Genomic DNA, 22,650 nt, shown 5'->3' with positions numbered 1-22,650 from the left:
CCAGCTATTAAATATAATACTGGGCCCCGAATCAAGACATAACATTTGTCTTTTACAAAAATGACAAACCACTATTCAATAGCATTAAATAAAAACCCCAGCCGTAACAAATATATTGACCTCTTGATCGAGGGTAATCAATATGTTAAGTACAGCATCTCTTGCCATTGGGGGTATGTCTAGGCTCCTATTTCTAAGGCTTTTGTGCTTGTTTTGCAGGTATAGATGCATTCTTTACCACATGCAATGTTTTGTGTGTCTTATTCAATTTACTAGTATACTTTCATGAGGATGTTGTTTTTTTCTCAGGTGAAGTTTGACTCGAAGTAACATTGTTGTGTCGAGTTTACCACATCACTATCTCTATTCTAAACAAGCCAAAATCATATAAATCGCCCCGGTTGAACTGGACCGACAAGATCTCCTTCTGCTGCCTTAACAAATATAAAGTTAAACACACAAAGTTTGTGATTTAAACTGCAGTGCAAAAATGTGATAAAAACCACAGTGCACATTTGCAGATAAAGTCAATATGACCCTTAAATTAGTTATATATATTTTTGTTTTATTTTCAGACAGCATGTTAAATGAGAAGTAACTCTCATTTACAATTATGCTGTTCTGAAATGGGTCTCATGGTATTTTCAGCCAGACAGCTTTTCCTCTTTGTCCCCCTGTGGGACAAAAGGCCACAAACGTATTCATAGTTGGATGTTATCACCTGCATGGTACTCGTGCTCTCTAGTGGCTTTGCTGTATGTGGCCGTGTCTTTTAGAAGCTGCTCCCTGCTAGAGTGATCACCTGCAAACAATCAGATGCCCAATCAAGCCATGTCAGGATTTAGCCTCAGTCTTGCTCTAGCCGTTGCCAGATTGTCTTGTGCTCATGCCAAACTCTTAAGCCATTTGTTCAAGCCTTGTTTCTGTGACCTGTTAATGACTTTTTCCCCTGTTTTCAAGACGAGCAGGATTTTGCCTATAGCCCTTATACTTGTACCTCAGCCTGCACTACTTTCCCTTCTATCTTCATTGTCTGCTTGACATTTTTGCCATCGAAACCCTCCCAAAGAGATTTCTGTGTTGTCTGCTTCTGAGTCCTCTCCACGGTGTCTGACAGCATTAATGTGAGCAGTTGAAAAAACAAAACATGAAACGGAGATTTAACGATTCAAGTTGCATGTGCTTTCAAATTGTATTTAAATTATATTGTATGGGTCCCAACATGAAAGCAATACAGGAGCTTTTTTTTTAAATGAGTGGGGGTCACAGATTAACAATTCCCCTAATTTCAAAAGAATCACCACTGCAGATCTACCTGTCCTCTCCTCAGCCTCCTTAAATTAAAATCTCCCAGCTGCAGGCATCGCAGATTGCCGGCATGTTTCCTGTCCGAACTTAATCAAAGCTAGCAGGTTCACTTATAGGCTGTGTGTTGTTCCAAAACTAAATTTAACATGCGATTCCCCAGATAAAAGCCCGTTTTTAGAATCCCCCAAGTTAAAAATCATATTGCGTCAGTGCAGCCAAGAGAGAGACGGAGCAACATCAAAGACCATCACTCCCTGAAGTGACTTCTTTTTCTTTTTTTTTTGAATCATGACAGCCCAGAACATTATTACACCATACTGAGAGATGAGATTGAGCAAGATAAAAGAAAGAAACCATCTCTTAGTTTGACAGTGGGAATTTTCACAAATGATAGTCAAGAGATTAGTTCACTTCCTCAAAGCCTGGTGCGGATGGTGTTTTGAAAAGATGTCACAAGGCCCTCAATAAGGTTTTTTTGTACACGAAACCTGAGAAGTCTAAGTGGAGAATAGTGAGATGAATGAACGCCCGGGGCTCGGTGTATTACATAATGTCATCCAGGGGGAGGCACAGGATGTATCTGTTCTCTTCTCATTTCTCACGGCTCACCTCCACAGCTCCTTCATTAATTAGTTTTTCATAATTTTTGCAACCTTTCACTTCCTTCCCTGCAGTATACTTTCTTCTTCTTCCTCCCCATCTTGTCTTTCCTTCTCCTCCCTTGTGACCCGTCTTCCTGTTGCACTCCATCTTATTTTTATTTTATAGTCCGCAGCCAAGGCAAACGGCAATGACAAAATAATCAACTAGAGGTTAGGTAACAGAAAAGCAACATGAAACATGACTAGATAAACAAATCACCATAAATAAGCATCCTCCCTGTCACACTGCTCCAATCAGGGCGCGTTGTTCCAGTCATGTGACAACACTGTCCCTCTGCCTTGCTCTGTTTCGTGACAGGCAGGGTGAGTAAGATAAAGAGGGCGAAAATAAAAAAGGGAAGGAGAAACAAAGGAGCGGGGAAAGAGTGAAGGGCACCGAGATGGAGTGATACAGAGGAGGATACAGAAGGTGAGACACCATGAGAAATAGGAAGAGATGGGGGGGGGGGGGGTGAGACTGTGAGGATGTGACAGACTTCAAAGACGGAGAGACAGAGAGAAAACGGGCAAGGGCAGAGTGAGACCAGGAAGTGATGCCTTTGAGAGCTGTCCGTGAAGAAGAGGGGGAGTAAGGGAAAACAGTCGTGAAAATTAAAGAAAGCGTGCAACTCAACGGGCTATCACAGCGTAGCACTCCGCCTGTGCTCTGCTGCAACATGGAGGAAATATACATGGGGTGATTTTTTTTTTTTTTTTTTTGGGAGATTGTGACATTGAGACAATTTCTCTGTCTTTTGCTTCTACGTGCGTTTCACATATGATTGTCAATAAATTGTGCAAAGGAAAAACATTTTGTGTCATTTTTTTGAGAGACTGTTGTATTATCATTTAAGAACTTCAGTGGTGTCCCTGTGTGGTATCATTTTACACAACGTCAGTGATTATCAATCATTTAAATTAGCAATTGAAGTAGTTATACTTCACATTTTTGGTCTGATGTAAAGCATAGTGGAACACACTTCCATCATTACATAATTGTGTCTACAGACATATGTACTTCACATACATATACTGTACATCTTAAAAGGATAGTAGAGGTAGAGTTCATGATATTCTGACTTTTAATCTCATGTATTGGTAATACCAGCAAAACGCTGGATCCTACATTTCCCATGATGCATCTTTCCTTATATTACACCCTCCCAGGTACGCTTCGTTTTAGGAGTTAAAATACAGCGGCAAGCTTCGGGACGACGTTTCCTCACTCCGGTGGAAACAGGAACTGTGAGAACTTTTAGTAAGTTTTGCATCAGCATCTTTCAGAGCTGGCAACCTATGGCCTATGGAGAATGGCTTTCTGCTAAACATGTGTTGTCTCCAAGCCCGAGCTGAGATGACCCTGAAGAGATTATCACAGGTCATTTTTTCAGACTTTTGAGTGGTCGTGACAGAGACAACCGTTTTCTCAGATTAAATAACAGAATCAAATAAATAAGACAAATAAGGGGGTGAACACGGCATGGGTATACAACTGTACTCATAATGTCATAAAGAGGGGGGGGGGAATCCTATTAAGTATTGTGAATGACACTGTCAACATTTACCATTCATCCTCTGCGGTGATTACTGATGTGATTCAGTAAAATAACAGTCACTACTGGGATTTTAATTTTCTCATCAGACAGACCCTGTTGTAGATTCATCAATAACAGCTTCTTGTGTAACAGTGAAGTCTCAAACAGATTTTTGACACAAAACCTGGTCATCAAAAATCTGATCAGCTGAAGGTTTCTTCATAAAAAAAGGAGGCATTTTGTAGTCTGACCGCTCAAACTGATGTTACACTATTATCAAATAGCAAATTCCAAATTAGGAGAATAGTTAGGAAACTGGACAATCTCTTGTTTATATTGTAAACCAAACTCAACTTCTCATTAAGCACGATGTTCTTCCAGAACAAAAAGCTATCATTCCCAGATCCAACTGTAAGTAATATCACCACTAAGTACTGGTGTTTCCAGCACCACCGTAAAAAACATCCACCAAAAGAGTTTACCACCTAGATGGAACTGGGGATGTTGTCACCAACACAATAATCAGTTACCCATTAACCCACCCCACCCCCCCTCTAGTTACACATCCTAATTAAGCAAATTGCACAGCCATGATTACCAACGTCCAACTGAGCATTTCACGCTGAGCTCCAGCCAAGACACTTGAAAGCTGTAAATGAGAAAACTGCTGTACGACGATGACAAGGCTGTCCAACAGCAGGACTAAAGAAGATGAAACACTCGGTGATGAATAGTGTGTCATAATTTTAAAAAAAATGTTTAAAAAAATGACAGGAGGATGATGCTTGACATGTGTCTGTATCCACTTCATTTTTTTTTTATGTTAACAGATTCTGTACAGGGCGATTTCCCACATGCTCCAACTTGAAGTCTGGCTGCGTGGGAGTAAAACTGACATTTCAATTGACACAAGTGGGATTTCTAATACAGCATGCACAGTGTATTATCTCTGTTCTTATTCTGACAAACACGAATAAGCATAGACCAAGCAAAATGTGCCAGTCATTCATTACCAGGGTGCATACAGGTATGAGTCATTCTGCGAATAGCTCATACCTGCATGCTGCTAAACTTGCAATCTATCAAAAACTGATGTCCCTGGCTCATCTGCATGTTATTCCTGATGTGGTGAGGTGTCGCAGAGCTCAAGTGCAACGATACATTTTAAGGTGTCAAACTGAAATTAGAGCGGAAATTATCTCAAAAGCGTGTCGGATGCATTTTTGCCATCTCTCCTTGTTCAGCGACACAAAGCTCCATTTAAATTATTGATATCTGACTAATCAATAACTGGGGGTGTCCCTGAGGTAACGTCTCGGGTGTGAAAAGAAGTGTGATTCTTGGATAAGAAGTACTGAGGCAAGAAATGGGCAATATTCCATGACGCTGCTCGAAAGAGCAGCAAGGTAGAAAGGACATCATGAATCAACTTCACTTATCTTCGGGGCACAGAGTCTGACGATTATATTCATTTAGAGTGTGAAAGAGTCTTATGGTGGGAGGCTGTCAGAAAATGTGACACAAAGGTCGGGAAGAAAGCATGAGATAAAAGAGGAGGCGTGAGCTCATCTGAGACTGTTATTCAGGATATTTCCTCAGAGAAGCGTGTGTGTGTGTGTGTGTGTGTGTGTCTGTGACTGTAAAATAGCGAGAGGAGAGAGTAATGGAAGGCGTCCTGAGACATCTCTCTGATTAAGGACTTTGAGCTGACATGGTAATTAAATATGGAGGAGCAGAACAGTTCTTACACACACACACACACACACACACACACTCAGCTTTCCACTCATTCCAACACATTACGGTCTGGTTGGCTGTGTATAATTTACCCGGGGAGGTCATTTGCTAATGTTTAAACTGCCACTCACACACAAACACGCACAAACTCATCGTGTACATTTCCCCACAATCCAGGATTCAAATTCCACACACAGCCTCTCACCTCTACAAAGATGAAACATGGGATGATGGAGTAGCTGCGCAGGGTGTTGTTGGACGCCATCTTGTCTCCTGTCGGGAGACTTCTCCTCTCCGGATTCACGGCGGCTCACTCTGCAAAGACGGGGACATTCAAGTGTCAGCGCTCATTATCTGATAATGAGAGGAACGCGGCGGTGCCATTGCTACCTATCACACTAGATCTCACTCTCAATATTGACCGATCACCTACAGCTTGAAGGTGATTCATTATTATTATTGAAGTTAATTTGAACTTTCTAATGTCCATTCCATATATCTTAATAAAGACTGAGAAACAACGGACTCAAAAGTATTCTGTTAAATCATTACACTTGGGAAGCTGACTTAGAAAAGTACCTCCGGCCTTGCCAAACCAGTCCATCAATCCAGATCTGATCCTGGGTCCCAGTGGCAGAAAAGGACAAGCAGAACAGCTCAAACGACCTTTTTTCCTTTTGCAAATCCCTTCTGGGGGGGGATCCTAAGAACTCCCAGAGCAGATAAGAGATTCAATCCCTGAGTTGTGTTTTAGGTCTACCCTTGAGTCTCTTTCCAGTCAGTCTTGTACCAAAAAAAAGTCCAAAGGGGAGATGGACTGGTTGCCAGGCCAGGTAGAGGAACCTGCAGGCCTTCCAGGTCTGCAATTACTGTCAATATCAAATCATTTGTTGTTGATTTTTGATTAATCATTTAGAAAATATAAAAAGAACAATATGAAATGTCTGTCATCATTTCCCAGTGCCCAACGTGATGTTTTAAAATTGCATGATTTGTATGCAGCACCAGGCAATGTTTGGTATTTTTGCTTGATAAATGACATGAATGGGTTATTGATGAATTAATTAATCGCACTACTTCCTGTAACTTGACTGGATACACCTAAAAGAGCAACCAGGGACCACTCGGCTCACCACCTGTGAGACAAAGGGTGGGGATCAGAGTGGAAAGTGACCTTGATGGCAAAGACAGGCTAGTTGCAGATTAGACCTATACTAAACATGATCACTAATCACAGCATTATAACTAACAGCAAAACCAACTTCTCTCTGGCTTTAAAGAACAGAGAGAGACTGACACCACACCGATAGAACGGATCTCCAGCACTCAAACACTGCATCTGGCGCTGCTTCCGTTCTCTTGTCATTGTGTTTTACTGCATTTCATCATAGCTCCTAATTGTCACAAACAATACCATGGCATTTCCCCATAGAGATAGCTAGAGAGCTTGACAGTGAGAGTGGAAATCAGAAATAAGTAGAGAAGATGGGAGGAGAATATTGAAAAAAAGAAAACTGCTGTGATGTATTAGCTTTTCTGGATCTGGGCTGAAATGGCTGAAATGGCTTATTGCTCAGTCGGAGCATTGTTTTCAACCGCTGGGGGCCGACAGCACAAGCACTGTCAGTGGGTGTAGATTAGGATGGTTTTAAAAGTGGTTGTGGAAAACAAGAAATGCCAGTATCTGCAGTTGTAGTTGTTGATTTATTATTTTCAAACAACAAAGCTATGACCCCCCGCAGATATTTAATGTTCATAAATGTGTTGTGGGGCTTTAATCATGCTTAATTTCCGATTAAAGAGTAATGTTGCGAGTGATTTGATCTCTCCCTCTCCCTCGTCTCTCTCTCTCTCTCTCTCTCTCCCTCGTCTCTCTCTCCCTCTCTCTCCCTCGTCTCTCTCTCCCTCGTCTCTCTCTCTCTCTCTCTCTCGTCTCTCCCTCTCTCTCCCTCGTCTCTCTCTCTCTCTCCGTCTCTCTCTCTCGTCTCTCCCTCTCTCTCTCTCGTCTCTCCCTCTCTCTCTCTCTCTCTCTCTCTCTCTTCCTACTGTGAAACTCTGACTGAGAAAAGGTTTGTTGTGGAGCCAAGTTGGAGAAAAAAAGGATCAGTGGATTCAAATTCTACATTTATTCATCTATTTTTCTTATTTCTTTTTATTTACTGATTTTCTATTTTTATTCTAGATATTGAAATATACTAGAACACCGGCTGCTCATTTTAACCACTGGAGACCATTAATAAGCACGGTTCTGTTGGATTTCAACATATCTTCGACATTTCTGCTCAATTGTTGACAAGATTGCCTTTGATGCATTTCTTACGTAACTATCTGGTCATAAATAGCAGACGTTTCAAGTTCTTACATATGCACAACAATTACAGAGAAACAGTTGTTGGCAAAGGCTCCCTCCAACAATGCTCAGTAATTATGCATAAAATAGAACAAGTACACAAAAGTAAAAGTGAAATTAGAATCTCTGAGGAAAAATTTAAAAGTTCAAGTTAAACTTCAGGGATAACATATAAACATAAATAAAATATGAAATGAATATACAGTACATTAAAGTAATATAAATTTGTGGTAGAAAGTATTGCAAATGAATGTAAACAGGGACACAGTAAACACAAAGAAATTGGTTTTAGTTGGGAGAGAAAATGTTCTAAACAAAAATCCAGTCCTAAAGAATCAAGGATCCCAGCAGCAGTCAGACTGTAAACATGGAAAATCATGTTGGTGTGTCATTTTCATATATGTGTCATATGCATCTCTATTATAGATAAGTATATACTGATACTGTACATTTGTATTCATTGTCTGAAAAATAGATAAATTAAAGGATATATTTATCGTATTTTGGCTAAAAATCCTGTACATGTCGGCCTGTTGTATATCTTGTCTGTTGCTTGACTGCTAATTAAGACTGTTGCTGCAATTAGTGTAACACACTTCTACTCCTCAATTACTACTTCAATTTCCATTTAACAGTCCACACTTAGAGTTAAAGCAATAGTTTGCGTTTTGGGAAATACGCTGACTCACTTTCTCGCCAAGAGTTACTGTTAATGAAAAGATTGATTTGGCTCTCATATCTGTCCATTAAACATAAGGGTACAGCCAGCAGCGGGTTAGCTTAGCTTAGCTTTGAGCCACAACTGGAAACAGGAGGAAACCGCTAGGCTGACAGTCTGAAGGTAACAAAATCCACCTACCAGCATCTTTAAAGGTCGCTAAGTAGCATGTTATATGTTTCATTTGTAAAATAACCTATATGTTGAAATGACTGATGTAGCCTTTATTCCATTCCCTGTCTTTATGCTAAGCTAAGCTACCCAGCTCCTTATATTTTAACGGACAGATATGAGAGGGGTCAATCTTGTCCTCGAACTCCTCTAAAATAAAATGGGCACACTGGGAGTATCTCTATGTTTATCTACAAATGTAGAAACATTTGAAAAACTGAATCAAGAAACAATGTCAACCCTCCTATATGTTTAATCAGATGTTCCACTGACAAAGGAAAACACAAGTGAAACTCTCATCCTGACACTTCAAACATGCTGAGTCACTCGACGCAGGCACACAGTGATGCTGAAAGGTCTAATCATTCCCTAAGAGCCGGCCCCGTCTCATTGAACACTAAATCCAGGCTAATCAACCTGACGTTAGATGGAAACAATCTGACCCTCAGTCTCCCAGCTCTTAACACGGGAAAGAAATCTGTTTGGTATCTGTAGTGAAACACAAATCAGCACCGGCCATCCCATCACCTGCTACTTAAAACTTTTAAAACTGGTGTAAGTTTGCCTTAAGGTGACAAGAGCTGCAGATTTAAAACATAATCTTATTTAACCTGCGAAAGATCAGCGCAGATATCAAATCAGTATCAACCGCGGAGCTGGTATAGAGGCTCACTCTTATGTTCAAGGCCACTTCAGCAGGGTGGATAGCTGTCAGGTGAGGCTGAACTCAGGTTTTCTAGTTGATGGATAGTCTCACACTTCACTAAAACTGCGAACACCCACATTAGAAGTCTTGCATGCCATGTAAATTTAATTGCTTTCAGTAAATCCATGGGAAAAAAAAACCCTCTACTGCTAGCCATCCTCGCGATCCGTCTCAGTGCACATTAACGGTTATAATCGGCCTCCAGTGACTTGGTGACTTTTCAGATTATGTCAGCTGGGGAGGCATCAACTACCGGGAGTAAATTGAGTAGTCACGTTTGTAATGTGGTTTTTAAAAAAAGCCCCCAAAATTAAATGTAATCACATTTACACAGTTATACTTTCCGATACTCCAAGATATTTGACTGGTTTTTGAAAGTCTCTCTACTTCCGCCAACAGGGGTTAAATTATTCATCATTTCTGCAGCTTGCTCTACTGAACCATGCTTTTATTACACCAGTCAAATGAAAACATTCATGTAGCCAACTGTGATTTTTATCTCAAGTGGAAAACTTGATTTGTTTGAGGGGTTGTTCTTTTCCCATGATAAGCACTGTTCCCTGTATATACAGCGCTAATTAGCAAAAGACTATAACTGCAGAGAGTGGCGCTCACTGGATATGTCGCAATGTTATACAATATGATATGATACATGTGATGTAATTATGATATTGTGCAGCACAGTCAGCCTATGATGCACAATATATCACATGCCAAACACCTGCAATCATAATAGCTGCAATCTATCTCTATAGGAACAACAAAATGTATTCAAAAGCATAAATCGGTTCTAGGGAGGGTCTTGATCCGTTTCCATACTGACTCTGGTGCGGTGCGTTTGGGGTGGAAAAGCCAATTGGAGCTACCACAGGATTGAGGTCTAACCGGGGGATGTTGCAACCATAGTGTACAGTATGCTAGTAACCACTGGGCCGCCAGACAGACCAACAACCATAGATTTTCCCCTCAATCAATAACAAAATGTTACAGAGGTAAACAGAAGGGTGCTGTGCTTGTGCTTGCTTCATTTACTTCATTATAAAGTTGCTGAAACAAGATAAGTAAACCTATAAAGGCACTAAATGATTGGCAAGTATTGTCTTTTTGATGCTCAAAGTGGCCACAACCCTAAATCTTTTGAGACGTGGTCTAATTATAAAAATAAATAGAAAACTGTGCAGTGTAAGCTTATATTTTTGCCTTCTTCTGTGGCTGCAGAGGGAAGAGACAGAATAAACAACTGGCAATTTGACAGTGTGGCTGTGAGCTTGATTTCACTCGGGGCTCTGTGACAGATGATTCGAATCAGAAAATTTAAGGGGGGCTGCACTCAATGTCAAAGAGTTTACACAACATTCACTTATTTCTCACACAAGCAGAACAGCCTCACAGCTCTGAGGAGTCGCAGCGCTTGAACAATTGGACCAAGTCACAGTAAAGTCTTAACATGATTTCTCTTTGCCTCTCGCCACGATGACATCGCAGTTTCGAAAGATGTACCAAAGATCACAAACCAAGGAGCATTTTTCTTCCAGTTAATTTCAGCCGGTTAATTACAGTCAGATGAAAGGTGATCGGATCATCTTCCCGGAGGCGAGCTCGTCAAACGAGCCGCCCACAGGCCTTGTCGGGATTCATCAGTCTCTCCTCTCCACTCAGCCAGCCTGTGATGACTTTGTCTAGACGGGAACGCTGTCCTCTCAGAGATGGCAGGAGCTGACTTTGAAATATTGAGCTCGCAAATATCATCTGATTGACCATCTCCTGGTCTCCGGCTGAGTGCAACTTAAAACTGTCACAATGACGGAGTTGGTGATAGAGCTGGGGAAATATTACCTTCCAGTTATCACTGCCAGCATGTCGGTGGTGTAGCCCTTCTGTCCTTTATACTTTAACAAAGGAGCATCAGGTATCGAACTTGTGCAAATTCCAAAAAGCTGCACTGGCAACTTCACGTTCGAACATATCGGACTATGGACCAAGCTGGAAGACGCTCTATACTAGAGGAAACTACAGCGCTGACACAATTCAATCATTTATTAATTGTCTTTTTCATTTATCGAGGAGCTGATTTCCTTTTTGATTTGAAGTGATATTAAATAGCTCTTAATAGAATATTTTAAGGTTTTAGTCTCTTGGTTGTGTGTACAAGTAGGACAAACCTCTTGAAATGAACCATCTCGTATTTTTGGAGGTCCCAACAATACAACACAATACATACAAAAATGAATAACAAGAAACGAAACAAAGACATTAAAGTAATGGGAGAGACAAAAACAAACCCAGCAAATATACAGTAGAGAAAAATATAGCATACACAGCACATTGTCTAGCATAGCATCATCTGAAACATGAACAATTTAACTTAAAATAAGAAAGCATCCCATTTTTTTTAAACATGTGAAATAATGCTACGGATTGTATGTTTGAAGGTAAGTTATTCCAGTCCGAGAGGAGACTTAAACATGAATGCTCTCAATTGCTTTTCTGACTGTAGGAATGTTAAAAGTATTGTGTAGAATGCCTTAAATGATGCATTGTGATAGTTGGAATGTAGACATTTAAAGATGAGCTGCAGCCAATTACATTTTTGAGTTGAGGCCATTTCAGTGTGTTAAGCATTGAAGAGTGTATCATGCTGTATTGCTGCTTTCCGTAGGTTGATGCAGAGATGGTTATCATGATGAATTACAGCACCTTAATCGAGGCTATTTTGAGTTTTAGGCTTTTTTTTGCATGAAAACAAAGGAACATGTTTTGCTGGGACACACGCCAACTCAGCATGCCAGTCTGTGTCCAAACCCTTCACTGTTGTGCCTTTTACTTGGACTACAGAGAGTTTTGAGGGCTGTTGAACATGCTCCTGCTGTCACCAAAGGATTCTTTTTAACATCTATTATACAACCCTCAAAGACCATGAATCCCCTTTTTAGACTTCTTCCTGAAATCATAACTGAGAAAAAAGGTTTATGGCCATCATGGTGTACACATCTCATTTTAAAATTCCTCATCTGCCGAATGTGCAGCACACACTGTCTCTCTATCACGGACACAGAGCTGTCCCACAGCTGCCTATCTTGCCAATGGAGCATCTCTGTCGCTCCAGTCAGTTTTCATACTTCCCTTAGGGCTTTCTCAACACTGGGGAATCCATTTTTCCGTGGAAAACAATAATAATGGATTTTCTCCAAACGCATTTGTTGACAAAGTATGTACAATTTCTGAAAATGCACATCCAGTGCCTTTGCGCTACTTTCCTGGAGAATGTAATTCCAAACTGCCACTGTCAGGCAGTGATGAACTCGCTCTGTCGTGCACATAAGAAATCTGTGTTAACATAAAATAACATTGTCGTCTTTCTTCTCCATATCTCCCCTCAGAGCCAAACATCAGTGACTCGCGGCAGATAGAGCGGAAAGAAAGGGAGAGTCAGAGTCAGAAGAGGCATGAGAAAGACAAACAGAGGAGGGATAAAAAAAAGACAAAAATGAGGCTTAAATCTTGTTTAAGAAGGCGGTTAATTTGAGGGAGATGAACTCACTCTTCTGGGACCTGCTGTTTGTCATCTTCAGCAGGAATTACAGATAACGTTTTGATGCTTTCTCTTTTTACTGGCAGCCACGGTTCTTGGCGCCTCCACATATCACACGTACCACATGCATATGCATAAGTGATGTTTAGGGTTCACCATACATGTAAATTCTAAAGACCCATGCTGCTCACACAGTAGCTCATAGATCATTTTGTCAAATACTTTGCAAACAAAATAAGAATCCATTACCATTGCAATTCCCCTTACAAATGCATGACTAAAGAGCCCTGAGACCTTCTGTTGACAAAAGAAAAATCGAATTACTATGCAGAAAATATGATTTGAACATCCCCACTTTCACTTTGATTCACTTCCACCAGAATGATACCGAGCTTTAACGTTACTGAAGATATTCAACAACTTTGTTGGCATTAGCCATCAAATCTCATTAACTCGCTGTGTTAACACACAGATGGTGCCGAAGCAAAGCGCTCATTCATCCCCGCAGAGCCGCCGTGGGTTCAAGCCTTCGAATTGGTCACGCATTCCAGCAAACACAATTAATTGCCAGTGTTTGGGTGTGGGAAGCCAGTGAGAGATCACGTCCTTGTAGCTTGAAAGATAAGGAAAGAAACCCAAATTGAAGCAACATAACCCAAAGATATCAACTGTTTTCAACATTCTTTCTTGGCAAAAACACACATAAATCTCTGACTTGTTATAAACCAATCTGCCTTGTGGGTAATGTAGGCGTCAGGTTCAAACAAGGAAGAAGAAAGTCTTGAATATAAAGGACAATATCTCTGGTTCTGCTGCATCGATGTTGATTCATTTTAATTTCTTTTAACTGTCAATCATGAGTCCGGCAATGTTATATATACTGGTATACTCCTTTTAAAGCTCTCCAACATACACGCTTGAAATTTGCTGTGTGTCTTTAATACATGCTATGTTGTCGTTTCTTACAATACTACTGAAAACAGTGCTAACCACAATGAAGAACAGTATCACTTGATTGTGTTGTTGTGTTTTTTTTTGTCTTTCTGACAGAAAGCTTAACTGGAAAAGCTGAACAAAGCCTGGCAGCGATACACAGTAGAGGACTCAAGAATGTCAAAGACAGAGACAAGTAAGATGAGATCACACACAGAACGAGGTTGACAGTAAAAGATCAGGAATGTCCTTTTGAGAAAAGAATCCAAACTTCTCAAACTAAGAAATAAAAACCTTTCCCCTTGAGAGAGACTTTACAGTACGTGAGAAAGAGAAGCAAAACATGAAGATGCAGCAGAGAAGGGCCGAGGAGATATTAGGCTTGTTTTCACACATTTCTGTATTCCCACATATCAAGGGTTCGCCTCAGCTGCTGGCCTGGTGTTTCACCCTCATGTCTTTTTCCAGAGTGAGGACATTTTTTTTCTCTGAAGCTCATTTTATCTCATGGCCACAGCCGTGATCATTTTTGCCACAATGTCATACCTCCATCTGCGCTTTTCTCAACTCTACAAAAAAATCCTGTGTGATTTTAGCACCTACTTCATTATCACTTATGAATATTCTGCTAGTTAATATACAGTGTGGTGACACCTTGAGGCTTTTCTGCTTATTTTGATTTGAGCTTCCTTGTCAATACAATCTACTTTTATTGACTAATTATTGGTTCTTCAGAGCAACGATTAAAACTAAATTCAATTTTATAATATTGTACTTCTTCTAGATGTAATTCTATATGTTCTGGTTGAGCCAAAGCAGTGAATTAATGCCGCAGGAATGGTGGTTGTTGCTTTGCATTCCAACAAATTAAACAACTGCAAGGGTTTCAGGTATATTTGCATATGTATGAATGTAAATTCTTAAGTTGGGGAAAAAATGCATTTCACGAGTCCCCCCCAAGGGTTCTGTAGTTGTGTGAGTGTGTGAGTGTGTGTGTGTTGAATGCTGAGTGATGCTGTGAAAGTTTTTTTTGTCATGCTGCCTTGTAACATCTCCAGATTTCCGTCTATACTTAGATCAAACGAGCTCTTGATCTCTGGATGTTCAGCTATTATTCAGCCCAATAGAGTGCTGCAGGAATGAGTCCTAAAACCTGGAAATGAGTTAGCATTTTTGCCCTTGCACTTGAATGCAATACAATGTTTTTTTTGTTTTTATGTTTTTTTGTTAGACGCCTGAAATAAAGTCTGTGGTTAACACAAGCCTAAGATATTTGAATGGTTTATTCTATGATATGAAATACGTCAGTAACTATCCGACTCGTGAATTTTGACGCTTTTGTGTGTCTTAAAAATAGCTAAACGGCAAAAATTCAATGCACCATCCTCCTGACCCAGCTGGAGATAAAGAACTCTCTCCCCTCTGAGATTTCTCAATATTCTTACAAAATCCTGCTTGTGCGGAGTCTTAATCATCCTTGCAATCATTTCATTCACAAGCACATCTGTGTTTGCACTTTAATTATCTAAAGATGTATATAAACCTTTACCTTATTCTTAACTTATTGTGACTACACTATGTCTCTAGAAGGCACTAAAGTCTACTTTTAAGTGCAGCTTTACCAGAACAGATGTGCATTAAACGTCCAGCTAAAGGATATTTGCTGTAGGTTTGTGGGCCTGCCCTGTTAGAGGCTGACAATCTGCACTGATCAGAGAGACTTAACAGCTGTGAAATCATGATGCAGTGACCTCGATCAGATCAAATCTTAATATTGTTCTGGTACAGACGGAAATGTATCTGTGGCACAGAGTAGTGAAAAGTGTCAAGTAAGTTGGCATGGAAAAACTAATAGATGCTTTATAGTCTTTTCAGCAAATGCTTTAATCAGATATTTACTCATATGCTGTATATATATATACGGTAGTTTACTGAGGCAAAGTTACAGTTTAGCTGCAACATTTAATACTTACATATACCAAGGAAAGTTTCACTCAGCTAGCCAATCAAAACTAGCAGCAGAAAAATTCAAACGATACTCAGCCTACTCATGTGCTGTACATACTGGAAGTACAATTGTGAAATACTTTACTTGAGTATTTGTATTTTAGGCTACCTTATACTTCTACTTCACTACATTTTAGATGGAAATATTGTACTTTTTATCACAAGTACATGACGGATAAAGTTACTAGTTACTTTCAGATTAACATTTTACATTAAAACATATGATAAGCTTATCAGACCCAACACATTGCTAAAGATTAAACCACTGGTTTCCAACCTTTATGGCGAGTGACTACTTACAAAAAAAGCCGTGTAGTCGTCCCTTTTCCCTTCAGAGATGATAAGCTGTTCCACAAAGAGACATTTCTCTCATTATCCTTTATTTTTCCACACAAAAAAAAAAAAGATTACAGAAAAGTCAGATGGTGAGCCTTTGGAGAAGCCTGACCCCGAAATTGAAAACCACTTGGCTACAGTACAGTACTTATTGTGATACTTTAATCTGTTTATAGTACTTACTGTATGTGGGATACTTTTACTAATGGATTTTGAACTATGGTACTTCTATTTGTACATTGTTGTACTTGTACATTTACATAAGGAACCCTTACTTACTATCACTCAAAGACACTTGTCGGATCTCGAGTTCACCGGGTTCTCTCTGTTATTTCCCTCGAGCATCTCTGCTCTTTCCTCTCACGTCTCTCCATGCATAGATTCACAAAGCCACGTAGTTAGCGCAAATGTTCTGGTCGAGTTCAAAACTATTTCAACTCACACGGTTGCTCCCTTCACGACGAATTGGCTTTGTAGACTAAAACATATAAAATACAACCACGGGCACATCTAGAAATGTGCTTCACATCCTTACTTTGAGAACACTAGAGGACAAATGACTCCGCTCTCACTTCTTCCGTTGCTTATCAGTGGGATCGCCGCCTACGTGTCCAGAATAGCTCAGCGGGCCCAGCAAAGGCAGAGGGTTTGATGTTCGATAACAAATTAACATATACATTAATTCAAGTAGCTGCAACGTCTGCCAAAAGATTCATTAAAAACAAACATTAGTCACACTGGAAACTAGTGATGAACAATCAAACAAATGATTCTACTCTTTACCAAACTGTGGTGCTTTGCATTTTTTAAATGCGATGTCTTGATGTGTTCTCACTTTATACAATCTAAACTTCCTCCTTAATATGGTTCGTTAGCATTTAAAAAAAAAAAAAAAATCACCCAAGCCTCTCAGCCAGCGACATTTGGCTGTAATTTCAAGTATTTCTCCATTAGCTCCTGTTTCCATTCAAACTAATTATATACACGAGTCTGGGCTGAGAGGCATGCGCTGCAGTCTGGCACGCTACAAATAGCGGCTGCATGTGTGTACTCAAGCCAGCAACATACCGCTCTTCCCTCAAATGAATCAAGCATCCTTGTCAATATACAGTTGTGTGAAAAAGTGTTTGCCCCCTTCCTGATTTCTTATTTTTTTGCATGTTTGTCACACTTAAATGTTTCAGATCATCAAACAAATTTAAATATTAGAAATAAGTAAACACAAAATGCAGTTTTTAAATGAAGGTTTTTATTATTAAGGGGGAAAAAGTGATTGCCCCCCCCTGTTAAAACATAAATTAACTGTGGTTTATCACATCTTTGGAAAGCTGAGTTCAATTTCTCTAGCCACACCCAGGCCTGATTACTGCCACACCTGTTCTCAATCAAGAAATCACTTAAATAGGACCTGCCTGACAAAGTGAGGTAGACCAAAAGATCCTCAAAAGCTAGACATCATGCTGCGATCCAAAGAAATTCAGGAACAAATGAGAAACAAAGTAATAGAGATCTATCAGTCTGGAAAAGGTTACAAAGCCATTTCTAAAGCTTTGGGACTCCAGCGAACCACAGTGAGAGCCATTATCCACAAATGGCGAAAACATGGAACAGTGGTGAACCTTCCCAGGAGTGGCCGGCCGAACAAAATTACCCCAAGAGCGCAGCGACGACTCATCCAAGAGGTCACAAAAGACCCCAGAACAACATCCAAAGAAGTGCAGGCCTCACGCCTCCATTAAGGTCAGTGTTCATGACTCCACCATAAGAAAGAGACTGGGCAAAAATGGCCTGCATGGCAGAGTTCCAAGACGAAAACCACTGCTGAGCAAAAAGAACATAAAGGCTCGTCTCAGTTTTGCCAGAAAACATCTTGATGATCCCCAAGACTTTTGGGAAAATACTCTGTGGACTGACGAGACAAAAGTTGAACTTTTTGGAAGGTGTATGTCCCATTACTTCTGGCGTAAAAGTAACTCGGCATTTCAGAAAAGGAACATCATACCAACAGTAAAATATGGTGGTGGTAGTGTGATGGTCTGGGGCTGTTTTGCTGCTTCAGGACCTGGAAGACTTGCTGTGGTAAATGGAACCATGAATTCTGCTGTCTACCAAAAAATCCTGAAGGAGAATGTCCGGCCATCTGTTCGTGACCTCAAGCTGAAGCGCACTTGGGTTCTGCAGCAGGACAATGATCCAAAACACACCAGCAAGTCCACCTCTGAATGGCTTAAGAAAAACAAAATGAAGACTTTGGAGTGGCCAAGTCAAAGTCCCGACCTGAATCCGATTGAGATGCTGTGGCATGACCTTAAAAAGGCGGTTCATGCTCGAAAACCCTCCAATGTGGCTGAATTACAACAATTCTGCAAAGATGAGTGGGCCAAAATTCCTCTACAGCGCTGTAAAAGACTGCAGTTGTTGCTGCTAAGGGTGGCCCAACCAGTTATTAGGTTTAGGGGGCAATCACTTTTTCACACAGGGCCATGTAGGTTTGGATTTTTTTTCCCCCTTAATAATAAAAACCTTCATTTAAAAACTGCATTTTGTTATCTTTGTCTAATATTTAAATTTGTTTGATGATCTGAAACATTTAAGTGTGACAAACATGCAAAAAAATAAGAAATCAGGAAGGGGGCAAACACTTTTTCACACAACTGTAGATGTTAAGCCACATTAGCCGTTATTGCATTTGTATTTGGCTTCTGGCAAAACCGAGCAAACACATTCAGGGGGTGCAGCCAGTGTTCCCGTTTGTCCTGCTCGTCTCTCACACTATATATCACCTGCATATATCAGCCTCCTCGTAGATAAAGGGAGGGCCTCTCAGTCTTCAGAGGCAGGCCTTATCTCACCTTAGGGCTAAGCATTCCCAGGAGGCGTCACGGTGACAGATATATGGCCCAATCTGGACACTCCCACTGCTCTAATAACACTGCCCCCCCCGCATCTTGTGGTAATCAAATACTTGCTATCAACGGAGCATGGGGAAAGGGGTTATGTGTGTACGTATGTGTGTGCATGTGATCAATAGCCAGTCTCTAGTGTGGTAGTGGAGGAGGAGTTAGACAAGCAGACATGAGTTCAGAGGTCAGCGCTTCCTGCAGCTTCCCTTCTGGTGTTTTAACAACGTAAGGCATTGGCCGCTGTCTCCCTGCCATTATTGGAATTTGTAACACATTTCAGAACAGCACCGTATCACCATTATTTGAATTTTTTTTCTTTGCCATGCGTTCAGAGCACTGTAGCAGCTTTGTGTGCTCCAAAAGGCAGCAAGAAATAACTGAAGCATTTTAGTGTAAATAGCCAGAAGCGATATGCGTTATCCAGTTTCCCTGAGCACTCACTCGCTGCTGTTCAGGACCCATGTTACATTTTGATTCATCGCGTGTGATGTGACGAGGTGATCGTACACGAGAGCTCAATTTCTATTTTCGACAAATCTCAAGATCAACCCTCTCGCTGTCCCTCCCTTGCGAACTTCTGATCATGATAACCATCACGATGTGACCAGAATGAATTGATGAATCAGAACTAACTTGAGAGATAATGAAAAACGGGACAAAGAACAAGACTGTGGCAGCCCAGGAAAGTATTTGACCATCATTTCAGTTAACAGTAAACAACAACAACGTCTATGACAGTGGTATCAACCAACATTAGACGACTGTAATCAGAAATGTGCACTGACTTCAAAATAAATGTGTTTAGTCATTGTTCAACAAAACTAGACTAAAACTAACAATAACATCAAACTATGACCATCCAATGACTAAAATGTCCCCAAAACTGGCACATTTTCTATCAAAACGGACACAATCTAAATCATGTGTCCAAATTGGCACATAATCATCACAACAATAACACTGATGAATCTAAGCACAATAACCATCATGATCAGTTAATAGACGTGTTGATGGTAGAAACATCAGAGTACCTGATGATGTCACTAGCGAACATCATATCATTGCCATGTATGATGATGTCATCGTGACCTCAGCCTGTTTTGCTGTCTGATTGGTCAAAAGTGACATAATCTTTCAAGGAAAGGCAAACACACACAGGCACCCTACAGCAAAACAAGACCTTCTGTGTGAGCAATATAGAATGGGACATTTTACACATGCACTCCCCGTGTGCGCTCTCTTGTCTGCAAAGAAGCATTTGCATACTCAAACCTTCAACACACACACTGTATAAAACGCACACTTGTGACGCTGTATGGCGTGCCGGTAGGTTTATGCCAAGAGTTGTCTCGCGTTCGGCGGGCCCTGCTGACAGCCAATGAAAGGCTCACCTGCTGCCCAGCCGCCCGCCATCTGTCTGTTGAATAATACCATTTCCCTGCTCCAGTGTACTCCAGGGACGGGCATGAGCACACATTTCAAATACAAACACACGCGGCAAAACAACGCACAAATTCCCAAGTACAAATAGCTGAAATATGTGCCTCTCTGGGCAGGTGATACTATCTTGCTTGCAGCCCTCAGCCAGGGGACACAAGGAGGAGGATCCAGTACAGATGGCAATGTGCAGACAGGCAGGAAGCATTAACCTCATCACATCTCCACCACTGAGGATGTAAAGGGGACGGCGGGGGGAAACTATCCAATAATCAGGGCAAGTGATTCAAAATAAGAAGCACTTGTTTGGACAATAGAGCCGAGCGCTGACTTCTGCGATACATGGAGGGTCCAGCGTGGTCACTGGTCTGCAACGCCTCTCAACCCCACTCGGCAAGATTTGATTCATTTTGTTGTTAATCATCCCAGATTTGTTTAAATGTATTGTTTGATCACATTTGCAGCCTTATACACAACTTACAGTCAAATATACCCCCCCATGCATTTGAACCTCATGTCCAGAGAGCACCTTTAGGATAAGGTCATATTGGACCAAATCAGACATTCATAACAAATCCTTTATATCAGAAATATGATTTTATTCATACTGGTATTTCCTTCAATGTGGGAGCACCATTGGAAGACGAGGTTCGGCCCCTTTGCTCAGCTCTCACACTCAAGCTAAGGCCAAGTCTGCACATGCACAGTGCCGTTTTTTCCAAATATGATGATGGGAGAAGCAATCAGAGGATGAGGATGATGATGGTGATGTTGGCAAACGCTGCACTGAATTAATTGCCCTATATACCGCTCAACAAGGTATCTCAACAAGCATGGATTTCAGCCTCTTGGAAATCTAAAAAGCATCAACCACGCCGTGCATGTCTATGGGGGGGGGCGCTCGTGGAGGAACAGCCAGCCTGTGATGTCGGGGGGAGGGGGGGGGGAGTTGGGCCGATTTTTTTTTTCCTGCTGTACTGAAGACACGTTTGCTCGGCAACAGAGGCGAAACGTTTGCACATATGTTTGTTTTACTCCTATAAATAAGGGATGCGCAGCGCTCGGCAAATACGCGTATTTGTAAGGGCGTAAATAAGCCCCGGAGAACGGTCACTGTTGCTGGTAGAGAGACAGGTGTCTGTTAAAAAATACCGATATCGATCCTCTACAATCATTTAAGCACTGTCGTCCACACATTCTCCCACTGAAAACCAAAATCCGTTTTCATTCCGAGCTTCGATTCCCTTCTTTTTATCTGAATAGACCCCCGCGTTGCGACTTGATTAAGGTCCGAACTTGCCACAGTAACAGACAATAGCTGCACAGTCCCGTTTCCTCTTATTTCTCTCACCAACCACAGCATCTGCAGGCACCGCGCACACTTACCGCGATGGGATGAAGCGATATTCCGGAGAAAAGGCGAATCCATTAAAGCAACAAAAAAAAAAGGAGGAGAAGAGGGCGAAAGAAACCCGCGAGCACTCCCACTACTACTAGTACTACTACTCCATCAGGCTCCGCGAAGCCGCCGCTCTCGGTTTGTGATGGGGATCACGCAGCGTGTGGATGCTGTGCCTTGTCGGAGGGGGCGGGGACAAGACGCGTACTCGGGTCCTGCGGAGCGTACTTAATTCTGTGTGGGGAGTGGGACCTTGTGTTACAAGCAAGTCGGCTGTCTGTGTCCGCATATTCCCAGCCAGCCTGGCCTATAGCCCCCCAGGTCCTATAGGGACAAACCTTTGCTTACCCCAGAGAGGCTGCTTTGTGTCCTCTCAATCCCTGCTTCATATTCATGCAGCTTCACACGTTTACCGTTAGACAGGCGGAATACTTTGCTGTTGAGGTATAGTCGCTGATACTGGTATGAGATTATGAAGATTCATACTTGTACAATTTTCACAGAAGAGTTTTTTTTAATTCAAACCAAGATTTGGTTTTCAATAGGGACATTTCATTTACAAAAAAATGTTATTATCATGTAAGACATATGAGATTTATTTGCGAGAAGCCTAATAAAATGTAGGATAAACACATCAAGTCCAAACATACACTTTTGCCAAATGCCATGAGGAAAAGTAATAGGAGAAACTCCTGAACTCCCACTACTAAAATGAAATTAAGCATTTACTCACAAAACAATGACACAGAAGTGCATGAATGAAACATGCCAAAAAAAAAGATAACAATTTTAGAGACGGGTTGTATGATTGGTTTGATATTTAAATGTATTTGTCCAACACAGTTGGCCTCATGCAAGAACCACTTGTTCGAACAGATTTCGTGGTTTGTGTGAGTGATTTAGGAGAACTTTCCCCATCCACCAATTTCCTCATAGA

At 41.1% G+C, this 22,650-nt stretch overlaps 1 protein-coding gene across 1 annotated transcript in view; it reads right to left on the bottom strand.

Annotated features, from left to right (window-relative positions):
* Positions 1-21,935, bottom strand: part of plppr1 (phospholipid phosphatase related 1) — a 51,698-nt gene extending 29,763 nt beyond the window's left edge. Inside the window, exons 1-2 of the mRNA XM_031855396.1 lie at positions 21,701-21,935; positions 5,427-5,536 (exon numbers count right to left, since the gene is read on the bottom strand). Of these exons, the coding sequence (XP_031711256.1) occupies positions 5,427-5,486 (60 nt within the window). The 5' untranslated portion in view covers positions 5,487-5,536; positions 21,701-21,935. The remainder of the gene's footprint in view (positions 1-5,426; positions 5,537-21,700) is intronic.
* Positions 21,936-22,650: the final 715 nt, after the last annotated feature.

Source organism: Anarrhichthys ocellatus, unplaced genomic scaffold, assembly GCF_004355925.1.
Source record: "Anarrhichthys ocellatus isolate YVR2014 unplaced genomic scaffold, GSC_Weel_1.0 scaffold16, whole genome shotgun sequence".
In the NCBI taxonomy this organism is placed as follows: domain Eukaryota; kingdom Metazoa; phylum Chordata; class Actinopteri; order Perciformes; family Anarhichadidae; genus Anarrhichthys; species Anarrhichthys ocellatus.
This window is presented reverse-complemented; position numbering and strand designations above follow the sequence as displayed.